This window comes from Elephantulus edwardii, unplaced genomic scaffold (assembly GCF_000299155.1).
Source record: "Elephantulus edwardii isolate Elephantulus edwardi_28Jun2011 unplaced genomic scaffold, EleEdw1.0 scaffold00237, whole genome shotgun sequence".
NCBI classification, from domain to species: Eukaryota; Metazoa; Chordata; class Mammalia; order Macroscelidea; family Macroscelididae; genus Elephantulus; species Elephantulus edwardii.
In genome coordinates, this window is record NW_006399987.1 from 410,241 (window position 1) to 423,042 (window position 12,802).

General features: G+C 39.3%; 1 protein-coding gene across 1 annotated transcript; it reads right to left on the reverse strand.

Annotated features, from left to right (window-relative positions):
- Window positions 1–1,975: 1,975 nt before the first annotated feature.
- On the reverse strand, window positions 1,976–2,917 carry LOC102845526 (olfactory receptor 24-like). The gene has a single exon (XM_006898746.1). The coding sequence runs from the start codon at window positions 2,915–2,917 to the stop codon at window positions 1,976–1,978; it is 942 nt and encodes a 313-aa protein (XP_006898808.1).
- Between the last annotated feature and the right edge of the window lie 9,885 nt (window positions 2,918–12,802).

Here is a 12,802-nt window from a genome sequence, read left to right on the forward strand (position 1 = left end):
AGAACTGTAGCTTTTACTTTTAACATAAATCAAGACCAAGATTGTTTAGCTGACAGAATCTTAAGCAATTTTTATTGGTGCTCATCACATCTTTTATTTGCTGAGGAGGAAGAGAGAGGAAAGCAATGAGAAGATAAAAAGAAGAGGATTAAATTCTTTTCAGCTTCAGCCAGCTACAATGAGAAGTTTTCACATTTTCTGAGGCCCCAATTTGTAATAACTTTCCTCATGTCCAGAAATCTCAGTTCTTTGATAACTAGCAGTATATATTTATGGTTGGATCAGGGAAGGTAAAGCGGGAAAAGGGAAGAGAGATAAAAAAAGCTGAGGCTCAACTTTCACCCAATTAAATTCTGGGAGTTAGCTACCAGAATATATACCAGGGAACAGAATTTTCTGGATTTTTCTTACTTGTGTGTCTACTTGTAAGGAATAGGTCCATATGTGTTTGTTCAACAAGGAATTCTAATTTCATTACTTTGACAGGAAAGTAACAAAAGGAAATTAGACGAAGGATCACTCATAACCATCCTGTTTAAGACAATGTCAGCTTACTAGCACCTTTGGAAATTTTGGCCTCCTCAAAGTCATATCTTATTCTATTGTCACTGTAATGCTCCATATGAATATTAAAATTACTCCCCAATAGATCAAATGTGATTTATTGCCTAGTGACTTTAAAATAAGTCCATGATACCATGAGTAGACACACAGCTTGATGTGGGTCGGAAGTTAAACTTGCAAAAAGTAGCTCTCATTCTTGGTATGAACAGTGATCCTTTGATGCATTTTATAAACATCTATGACAGTTGAGGCACACCTCAGCTTGCATCTAATTTGGAGATTTGTAGCTTAATTTGCATATTCCAATAAGACTTTGCAGATAAATGTCATTGGGGGTGAGTTCCAGTTCTCCTATTGCATGGTTTGAGTCTCTAGTCCCTAGTATTTTCACAAGTTTTCTCTAGTATATCCTTTGTCACTGCCCCAAGAGATATGTTGGGAGCAAAAGTGTTGCAATGTATTTCATCCTCAGGCTCCCTTACCTTGAACTCTGGAAGTCAAGTTACAGCCTGCTTTGTAAGATAAAGATCAGACCCTATAGATAAGCATCTAAGGTTCTTCTTGACCTGGCCTTTCCCAAGTCATTCACCATAATTATAATTTTACTTATCGAATCCATTCTTTCTTTTGCTCTCTGTTCATTTTGCCTGATACTCTCTTTTCCTCATATATCTTTGGTAAAGCCATTCTTTCCTGGTACTTGTTTCTTCTTTGGGTAAAGAAAGCTTGAGTCATTTCTCCCAGGAAGTCTACTTTGATCCTTCCCTCCAAGTCCTATTATGTTCTTATTATATTTTATCCTTTCCCCTTAATGTTCCACCTTTCACTGTATTCTAATCACAACGTCCCTGGGTGGTGTAAGTGGTCTTCTGTTAATCTAAAAGCTGGGAGTTCAATCCCACCCAGTGGTGCTGTGGGAAATAAAAAAGACCTGGCAATCTGCTTTAGTAAATATTATAGTCACTGAGAATTCAGTAGAATGATTCTTCTCTGCAACACACAGAGTTGTCAGTTGAAACTGACTCAACGGCGATAGCTTTGGCTTTCTGTTGTAATTACATATCTGATATCTGTCTTTCACACCAAACCATAAACTTTAGGTCTGTTTTTCTTGCTCATATAACAATAGGTCCTGAAAAGATTGTCAATAAATATTTGTTGAGTGCTGAATGGATTCTAAACTAGAAAAGATCAAACAGGTTTGTCTAGCTTGATGTTTCTAGATGGCAGCATGAAGCATACACAGAAGGACTCCAAGTAAGTTCATTATTGGGGTAAAAAGTAACGGGGACATCTTGATATTTCCTCTTGAAATGCTGAAATTAAAAATAGTGAGTTTTTCAATCCATACATTTCTAGAATTTTGCTTGATCCCCAATATAAATATCCTGCTCTCTAGGTACATTGGTGGTCAGGAAGAAGAGCTGATTTTCCTGTTGACTAGCTTCCTCAGAGCCCCCTTCAGGTCCTTGTTCCTCAGGCTATAGATAAAAGGGTTCAGCATGGGGGTGACTGCAGTGTACATTACAGCAGAAGCCTTCTCCTTCACAGCTGTGCGGACAGATGAAGGACACAGATAGACTCCAATGGTAGTCCCATAGAAGAGGGCTACCACGGAGAGATGGGAGCTGCATGTAGAGAAAGCTTTCTTCCTGCCATTCGCAGAGGGGACCTTCATGATAGCCACAATGATGCGCGCATAGGAGGCCAGGATGCAGATGAAAGGTGTGGCTATTACCATTCCTGCCACTATGAGCACAAAGATCTGGTTCACAGTGGTGTCAGTGCAAGAAAGTCGGAGAAGGGGTGTGAGGTCACAGAAGTAGTGAGGAATTTCATTGCTGCCACAGAAAACCAGACGAGCCATCAGGAGGATGTGGGTGAGGGAGATGAAGCAGGAAAATGTCCATGGGCCACCAGCCAGCAAGCCACAGAGGCGTGGGCTCATGATGGTGGTATAGTGTAAGGGGTGACATATGGCCACGAACCGGTCATAAGCCATCACAGCAATTAAAACACTGTCCATGATGCCAAAGAAGTGGAAAAAGTACATCTGGGTCAGGCAACAGGCATAGGAGATGGACTTGCTTCTAGTTTGGATGCCCACTAGCATTTTGGGCACCGTGTTGGAGGCTAGGCAGAAATCCACCAAGGAAAGGTTTGCCAGGAAGAAGTACATAGGAGTGTGAAGATGGGAGTCATAGCTGATGGCCAAGATGATCAACAGATTCCCCACAGCTGTGACCATGTACATGCAGAGGAACAGAGCGAAGAGGATAGTCTCATGGTCTGGCTTTTCCGAAAGTCCGAGGAGGATGAATTCAGAAGCACTGGTTTGGTTCCTTGGTTCCATGGGGATTATTTCTCTGTAAAGACTAAAAGGAGAAGTTACGTGTTTGCTGTGCTAAGGCAAAGATTCTGGAAGTCAAACCAGGTTATACTCAATTTTCCACTCCAATTTCTATCTATTTTACACCTTATCTCACTGGCAAAGTCTTTACAGGAACTCATAGTCCAAGAATCAGTTCAAGGTACTTCTCTTGAATGTGTCCACTTTATATAAAGCTTGAGAAAGTGTACCATGCACAGATCTTTGATGGAAGAAATAATAATGGACACATTTAAGAATAAAAGAAATTGAACTAGAAAGAGCTGAAGTCAAAAGAATGATGTTTAGGCCAGAAATTTACATATAGGAAACATCTATAAAATAGAAAAAACAATAAGAAGAAGAATGTTACTGTCTGGTGTACACAACTTACCCTTGATTCCTCGACTAACAATTGATATTTTAAATCAACCTAGAGGCACTATGAGAGAAAGATCTAGAAATATGCTTCCATAAAGATTAAGGAAAGAAAACCTAGGTTTACTCTGTAACACATTGGATCACCAAGAATCAGACTCAACCATTTGACAGCAGGTTTTAATTTTTTTTTTGTCATTAGTCTGACATTTAAAAATTTTTATATACTCTAGTATGGTACATGTTGTACCAATTGGCAGCATCAGGATGGATGGTGAAGAGATTGAGATTGTACACAGCTTTGGTTTGCTTGGCTCCATAGTCAACAAACAGTCTTGGCACCAGCAGCCAGGAAATTAAAAGGCACATTGCCATGGGAAAGTCTGCTGTTAGGGACCTCTCCAAAGTACTGAAGAACAATGGTGTCTCTCTGGAGACTAAGGTGCATCTAATACAGGCCATGGTCTTCACAATCACTTGTTATGCATCAGAGAGTTGGACAATGACCAAGGAGGATAGAAGGAGAATCGATGCCTTTGAGCTGTGGTGCTGGAGAAGAGTATTGAGAATACCATGGACTGCTAGGAAAACAAACAGATTTGTCCTGGAAAGGGTTAAACCGGGTGGCTCCTTGGAGGCAAGGATTCTGAGGCTCTGTCTAACATACTTTGGACATGTTGTGAGGAGAGACCAGTCCTTAGAGAGGGACATCATGCTTGGGAAGGTGGAGGGACAGCACAGGAGAGGAAGGCCCTCCATGAGGTGGATTGATTCAGTGACTGGGGTAATTGGGATGGGTGTGTCAGAGACAGTGCGATTGCCACAGGACAGAGCGGAGTTTAGAGCTGTTGTACATAGGGTCGCTATGAGTCGCAAGCGACTCGACGGCACATAACAACAACACAACACAACACAACAACTAGTATGATAATACCATATATTGACATTTGGCGCTCAGATCCCTATCACTTTCTTACAAAAGTGCTTATTAGATTAGAAAACATGGCTATTTTGAGCCAGCAAATCCCCTTCTATATTACAAATCTAATGTAGATATAATGTGGCCTGTGTTAAGAAGTTACACTGCAATCTCAAAGACACTCAGTTCAAATCCACCCGCAGCTGTGTAGGAGAAGGGTGGGCAATCTTCTATTCAATTAACTGTCTCTGAAAACCCACTGAATAGTCAGTTGTTTTCGGTTCAAACTCAATGGTACACAACAACAACAACAATGTAGGGAGCTGCATTGCCAATTCAAAGGTATATGGTTTGAAAATACCAAGTGATTAAAGGGAGAAAGATGGACAAATCTCTTCCTGTGTGATTTACAGCCCCTGAAAACCTTTTGGAGACTCAGCTATGAGTCCGTTCCAATTTGATGGCTCCGTAGGAGAAGAATAGGCAGTCTCCTCCTGTGTAATTTACTGCCTCTGAAAACATATTAGAGGGTCAGCTCTGAGTTAGTTCTGACTCAGTGGGACACACCACCAGCATTTTGTTTGGAAGGGTGGAGGGTCAGCACAGGAGAGGAAGACCCTGGATGAGACGGATTGACACAAGGACTATGGCAATGGGATCAGATGTATCAGAGATGGTGAGGTTGGCTCAGGAAAGGGCAAGTTTCAGAGCCATTGATCATAGGGACACTATAAGTTGTAGTTGACTTATGCCACACAACAACAATACCAACCACCAACATTTCTTACTCCTCCTCCTGGCCATTATTTTTTCTATCATCTTTCCCCAGGCTGTCCAACCCATTCTAAATATAACCACCAAGGCAACACTTTTAAATATGTAAATCAGTTCAGAGCAAGGAAAAAGAAAGTAAAAAAGGTTGTTGTTGTTATGTGCCGTAGAGTCGCTTGCGACTCATAGCGACCCTATGTACAACAGCCCTAAACTCCGCTCTGTCCTGTGCCAATCGCACTGTCTCTGACACTCCCATTCCAATTATCCCAGTCACCGAATCAATCCACCTCATAGAGGGCCTTCCTCTCCTGCGCCGTCCCTCCACCCTCCCAAGCATGATGGTACTAAAACAGTTAAACCAGAAACTTCAATTTCTACAACCCTAAAACCAGAAGAACTAGATGGCGCCTGGCTACCCCGCTTGATCCTCAAAATGATCACAGTAAACGATTCTGAGCCAAATAGGATAAAAATGTGGAACAAAACTAAAAAACATTTTTTAAAGGCTGGGAGTTGCTGGTCTGAATAGAGACTGGTGGAACCCTAGAGACTATGACTCTGCATTCAACCTGTGGCTCCACTTTCAGCTAAGCCATAGACACATCTATAAGGTGACCAATGGTATCAGGGAAGAACTCATTCTTTAAAATAGCAACCATATGAGGTCAAAAGAGCAGAATTTATCCAAAAGCAGGATGGGGTAATATAGAAGAATTAATGGGAATGTGAATTATAGGAAGAAAATAAGAAAGTGTGATCATATGCCTGCTAGATGAAGGCTCTATTCTGGGGGAGTGAAGAATATCAGGGAAATGTTTACTTGTATTCTATTCATTATGCAAAGACAATATTATTGTGTGGTGCAGTGGCATCATAAATTATGGAAAACTTTGAGAAGAATTTCAGAACACTTAATCATGTTTATGCAGAGCCTGTACATAGGGCCAACAAGCAGTTGTTCAAACAGAGCAGAAGATACTGCACGTTTTAAAAATCAAAAGATGTGTGATCCAGGTTGCATCCTTTATCCATATCTATTAAATCTATAATAATCCAGATTCTCAGGTTATATGGAGAAGAATGTGATATTAGGATTAAGGGAAGACTCATTAACAACCTATGCTATACACAAGACACAACTTTGCTCTTTGAAAAAACTTGAAGGACTTATTGAAGAAGATAAAAGACTGCAACCTTTAGTATAGATTATATCTCAATACAAAGAAAACTTCATGTTGAGATGTAATCAATACACAAAAAGACCATCATGATAAATGGGGGAAAGAGCTAATTTGTCATTAATTTAATTTTACTTGGAGTTACAATCAACACCCATGGAAGCAACAGTTGAGAAATTAAAACCTTTGCATTGAGTTAACCTGTTGCCAAGGACTCCTTTAATCTATGTTAGTTTAAAGACTATTTGTGATTGACCCAATTTATGGTATTTGCAATCATCTCATATGCAGGTGAAAGCTGGACAATGAATAAGGAAGACCAAATAATTGATGACTTTGATTTATGATATTAGAGATGAATATTGAATATGGCATGGAATGCCAAAAGCACAAAGCTGTCTTGGGTGAAGAACAGCCTGAGTATTCTATAGGAACTAGCATAAAGAGATGTTGTTTTGGATACTTTGGGCATATTCTCAGGAGGAATTTGTCCTTGGAAAAGGACATGGTTCTTGAAAAAGTATCGTCAGATTTAAAGTACTTTAGCCATTTTATAGAGTCAATATATACATTTTATATTTTTGTCTTTCTATATATGTACTGTTAATTGTATCTTATGAACAATTTGTGTAAAACAAGTTAGCATAGAAACTAGCCAATAGTTAATTAAATATATAGTTCATTAAGGCATTATTCCCATAAGTTCAGCTTTATAAAGATACTAATTAAACTTCCCACTGCATTCCCAATGTACTGGTGTCATAGTCTTACCAACAATGACTGTGTTAAGTTTTAATGCCATAATGTAGGAGGCATAACCTGAAAAATAAGAGTGAAAATTATTTCTATGCAATTATCTAAAGGGTCAGATTCAATCCCTGTTATCTTGTTGTATAACCAATTATTTCCCAGAGCATTGCCCCTCAGTTTGGTAGGATTACATCTGAGTTGTTCATGTTCCAAAAACAGAAATAGTTTTATAACATATAACTAACTTGATCCTGTTAGGTGCATCAAATATTGAGTTAAGAAATAATATTATCTCTTGTTTTGATATTTTCTTTAGGTGCATATTTAATATTGGATTTCCTTTATGGAATAACTAATTTTTTAACTTTTTTACTGGTTAGTATTTCTAATTTCTTTTTACCTAAACTTTTCCATCTTTGGAAGGGAAGTTAGACCTTTTATTGTGGTTGTCCGAATTGCTAGCAGCAGTACTAGTTAAGCAAGTACCTTCCTTTAAGTCCATTCCCATTCACGCAAGGCAGGACTCTATAGATAGAGAAGTAGAGTGAAGCTTCATCTCACATACTTTGAACATGTTGCTTCTTGTTCTTAGGTGCCACCAGGTTGAGTACAACCCAAGGTGACCCTATGAACAACAGATCTGAGCCCTTTCCTATCCTGTGCCATTCTTGCCATCTCTGGCATGCTTGGGCATGTTGCTAGGAGAGGCTGATCTTGGAATGGGAAATCATACATTGGAAGTCAGAGCATTGGTGAGAAAGAAAAAAACAACTCAGCAAGATGGACTGACATGGTGACTGCAGCAATGAGATCTGTTATTCATAGGGTCACTATGAGTCTTACTTGACAAGAGGTTGCCCGTACATCTTACAACTGCTATCCATAACCATAGAGCTCTGTCCAAGTGACAGAAGGTTTAAGAGGCTCAATGACAGCTTTAAAGTCGATCCTAAGGGAAGAAAGAAGTCACCTGTATGTACAAAGAGTATATCGTTGTATCTCATACCAGCAGCTTGATCTTACAACAAGCCATTTTCCAATTTATTGTGTAACTCTTCTGAGTGTCCCATTAGAGTGCTCCTCCAATATCACAACATTAAGAATATTCCAATATTCATGATTATTTTATGTCCTTTCATTTTAGGGGCAATTTCAATTTTAATGCCTGGAAACAAGCTAGGTCTGCCTTGGAGAGGGTGAAACCAAGTTTCTCCTTGGAGGTTAAGATTCTGAAGCTTCTTTTCACATACTTTGGGTATGTAGCCAGGAGAGATCAGTCCTTGGAGAAGGTCATCATGCTCAGAAATGTGGAGGGACAGTGCAGAAGAGGAAGACCCTGGATAGGGTGGATTGATACAGTAACTGGGGCAGTAGGGGTTAGTGTGTCAGAATTAGTGAGACTGGCTCAGGACAGGGCAGGGTTCAGAGTTGCTATACATAGGGTCATTAGGGGTCAAAAACAACTCAATGGCATATAACAACAACAACAACAACAGCAATGTAATTATTTCTCAAAATGCAATTTTCTGCTCCAAAATTGAGTAGTCATTTCTCTATAGTGTTCCTGTGCTTTCACCATGACTTCTAGTCTACATATTTATTTCAAATAGTTCTATTTGTAATTAACATTATTTTCAGATATGGACTAAGCATCTTCCAAATTAAAATAAGGTGACCAGACAGTGGACTTATGATAAATTTGTCTATCAGCTGTATTACACTATTTCAAATGAATAGTATCTGTAGGCTCAGATAATCTTACTGGTTCTCATTTAGCATACCTAATAAATACTACTTGAAGGCTATATTTGGTATGGCTTCTATTTTAACAGTGCTAAGTAAAGGAAATATTCTCTGGTTAGGGATGTTACCACTTCCATAAGAACATCTTGGTGACTGAGATGTAATCACTTCACACCAAAACCCTTCAAATATTTACATTTTTATCCTAGCTGTCACTCTCTTCACCAAGCATTGCATCCTTATATCTCCTCCCTCATACCCAACCACCCCTCTACTGTTGAATTGATTTTGGCTCATGGTTACCCTCTATTTCGTTTCTGCGACTAACAATCTTTACTGGAGAAGATTACCAATTCTTCTCCTGTGGAGTGATTGGTGCATTTGAACTGTGGACCTTTTGGTTAACAGGGCAACATAGATGCATTACACCTCTAGAGTTCCTTCCTTCCTTCCTTCCTTCCTTCCTTCCTTCCTTCCTTCCTTCCTTCCTTCCTTTCTTTCTTTCTTTCTTTCTTTCTTTCTTTCTTTCTTTCTTTCTTTCTTTCTTTCTCTCTCTTTTGGGTTTTCTTTTTTTTTAAATTTTTATTAATTCTAATGAACATTTACAGAGATTTTGGATTTCCATCCATTCATTGCTGCACTTTTCTCCCTGCCTACCCTTCCCCCGAGTTCTCTCTTCTCTTTGAAGAGCAAAAGAAAAATTCCTTCATTGGTATACAATCCCTGCCCTGACATCAGGTTTGGGATAAGAATGAGAAAAACTGGAGTTTCTTAATGTAACTCTAGCCCCTGTTAGAACTTGACCAAGAGGCTAGTCACCACAGTGAGTGGGGATTTCATATCAAGGAGTCCAGAAATATCTCTGCTCCACACTCTGACCATTTAACCAAGTCATCTGTAGATGTCCTTGGGTTCCTAGACAGGGGTAGGACCAAGAGGTCCATGTCTTGTCTTCATTCTCTATCTTGATTAAGTTATGGGACAATCACCACATGATCCTCTAGGTCAGGTCAGCGTTGGTATTGTCTTCCCACTTTTTAATGCCCTACAAAGGAAGGTCAGAAGAGTGCATCAGAGACATTGAGAATGACACAGGATAAGGCAAGGTTCAGATCTGTTGTTCTTAAGGTTGTTATTGTAAATAGGGTCACTATGAGTTGCGAGCCACTTGATGGCATCTAACAACAATAACATGAGTCATAATTTGATGACAGATGACATCTAACAGCAGCACCTCCTTCTGCAGTGTCTTTTGCATCATCTATTCAGGAAGTTCTCTCATGGCCTAAAGATAAGAAGCTGAGCTACAATCCCAGAGGCACATGGTTTGAATCCATCAGATGCTCTGCAGGAAAAGCATGGGCAATCTCCTCCTGTGCAATCACTACCTCTGAAAAAACCATTGAAAGGTCTGACTCAATGGCACACAACAACGAGAAGTGGCCTAGTGATAAGAAGATGCCCTGCAACTCTGGATGCATGTGGTTCAAATCAACTAGCTGTTCTGTGGGAGAAGGATAGACAGTCTCCTGTACAATTTGCTTTCTCTGAAAACCCACTGGAGGGTTCTGACTCAATGGCACATAACAACAATGGCATTTGGGGAGATTTCCCTGATTTTATACATTTTTTGAGTAATTTTAAGTCACAGGGACTGAAATACTGAGTTCTTTTCTTTATGAAGCTCTGTCCAAGGAGGAGGGGAAGAATCATTCTTGTTCTTGCTATATCTCTGAAACTCAGTCTCTAGAGGTTTTCTTATCATGGAAAGAGCAAGAATAAAAAGAGACTACAGAGACACAATCTCTCTGGTCTTTGACCAGCTCAAGTGAACTTCGAAAGAGAGTCAAGCTATTAAGGATTATTGCACGTGTTATTGGATTTGGAAAGAACTTTGCATTGCAGTTGAATTAGACTGTGCTGGGCAGGTAAGAAAAGACTTTGGATTCTGACCTGGGTGCTGAAGAACCAAGTAGAGTTTCTATGTTTATGAGAACACAGAGATATCCCTCTCACAGGCATTTCATCGAATTAGTGTCACCAAATGCAGTAAATTATGTCAAATTCGTCCCTACTCCATGAACCTTCTTCCATACCAGACCACACAGAATTCTTTGTAAAGTTTATTGTTGGTTTTAATCATGGAATACTATGTGATAAATACAAATGTAAATTGATCAAACATAATTATTTTTTCTTGTTTTTGTTATGTCCATTGGGTCTATGACTCACAGGCACCCTATACACAATAGTTCTTAACCTTGCCCTATACTGAACCAATTTTACTATTATCTCCAATATTACCCCAGGCTCTGAACTAATCCATCTCATCCAGGGTCTTCCTCTCCTGCTCTGTCCCTCAACCCTTTAAAGCATGATGTCCTTCTCTAAGGACTGGTAATTCCTGGTAAGACGTCCAAAGTATGTGAGATGAAGCTTCAAAATCTTTGCCACCAAGGAGTAACTTGCTTTCATCCTTTCCAGGTCAGACCTGTTTGTTCTTTTGGTAGTCTATGTTCAATGCTCGTCTAAAGAACCACAATTCAAAGCCATCGATTCTTCTGCTGTCATCTTCACTACAAAATTGCTTTGTAAAATCTTTCTATGTTGATTTACATTATTGCTTAATGTTATTAGTAACTAAAGGAAAGACTTTTAAATTTTTCTTCTTTAATCTCCAAAAAAGTTATTGATGTAGATAGATGTAAATAGAGATCACAACCATATTGCAGTTGAAACATTGGAAAATTTGGCAAAATCAGCCAATTTTAAAACTTCAACAATAATAAAAGCAACAGCAAATATTTGTCATCCAACATGTAACTCAAAGTGTCATTATATCTGGATAATATGAACAGTTGGGAGAATATTACACTAGAAGGCTCAAAAAGTAATTTATTATAAAGTTTTAACCTTATAAGTATGGTGTTTCATGTAAACTGGGCTTCAAGAAAATGTTTTGCTGTTATAATCAACTCTAAGGATTTTTTTTTAAAAAAACAATGGATTGCTGCTGTAGCTCTGCACAAATGTTTTATAGCCAGTCATTTCTGTGTCATCCTCTCTGACAATGTCACCTGATATGGTTCTCAGTCCATTTACCCCTCTAATGACATTGCTGCCCTTTCATCCTTTCTCCTGCATGTTCTCTAATTCTTCTCTTTTTCTTTTCTAAAGCACTTACTAGGGAGCTCTGGTGGCTTAGGAATAAGGAAGGTGCACTGTCAACACAAAGGTATGTGGTTTGAATCCAGCAGTTGTTCCACAAGAGAAAGATATACTACCTCCTTCTGTGCGATTTACTGCCTCTGGAAACCTATTGAAGTCAGCCATGAATCAGTTCTGACTGGACAGTACACAACACAACAGCAACAACAAAGCACTTACTGAGTTAGTTCTCTTTTCTTGAAACATCACTCAAGGTTGAGTTGAACAGGTTCAATTTCCTCCTTGGTGATGGATAAGAGGTTGGATCTGTTTCCAGGAAAGAACAAGATGAAGTTAGATCTTTGGGCCAGAAGGGTGCCTTAGAGGCACAGAGAGGTATCCTTCTGGCCCAAAGAAGAAAAGCTGGGGTAGGGGGTAAATTGTAGGAACTGAGGGAATATTTACAATGTCTGGACCAATAAGAAGTTAATTCCCATGGTTCCTTGTTAGACAAATTGTCCAATTTCAACTTGATTCCCTGAGTAGTTCTGTTTCCTATGAGGGCTGGGACACAGCAGTAAGGAGCCTGTATTGATAGCTTCCAGGATTAAGAAGGCAACTAGGGACAACTTGTGTGTTACCCAATGGGCTTAGTATCCTCTCCCTGCGGGTGTAAACTCTCAATCTCCAGAACTTTATCTTTCCGTGACCAAGGATTTCTTATAAAAAAGGATTCCATTCTTCCATGAACCTAATTATGGAATTGTTTGACCTCTTGTAATTACAAAATTGTTTGTAGGTCTAACTACTTGATTAGGTTGAGGGTTGGCTTTTGGGGGCTGTGGATGGGAAGATACCCCATAGTTGTTGCTGGTGAGGTTGAGAACTGTTAGTTGCCTGCAAGTGCATTCTAACTTCTGGGAAACTCAGATATTTCAAAGTGTAACTGACCGTAGAACTTTTTTTTTTTTAATTTAGGTT

Coding starts and splice junctions, on each gene's coding strand:
- LOC102845526 (XM_006898746.1), bottom strand. CDS start 2,917: ATGGAACCAAGGAACCAAACCAGTGCTTCTGAATTCATCCTCCTCGGA.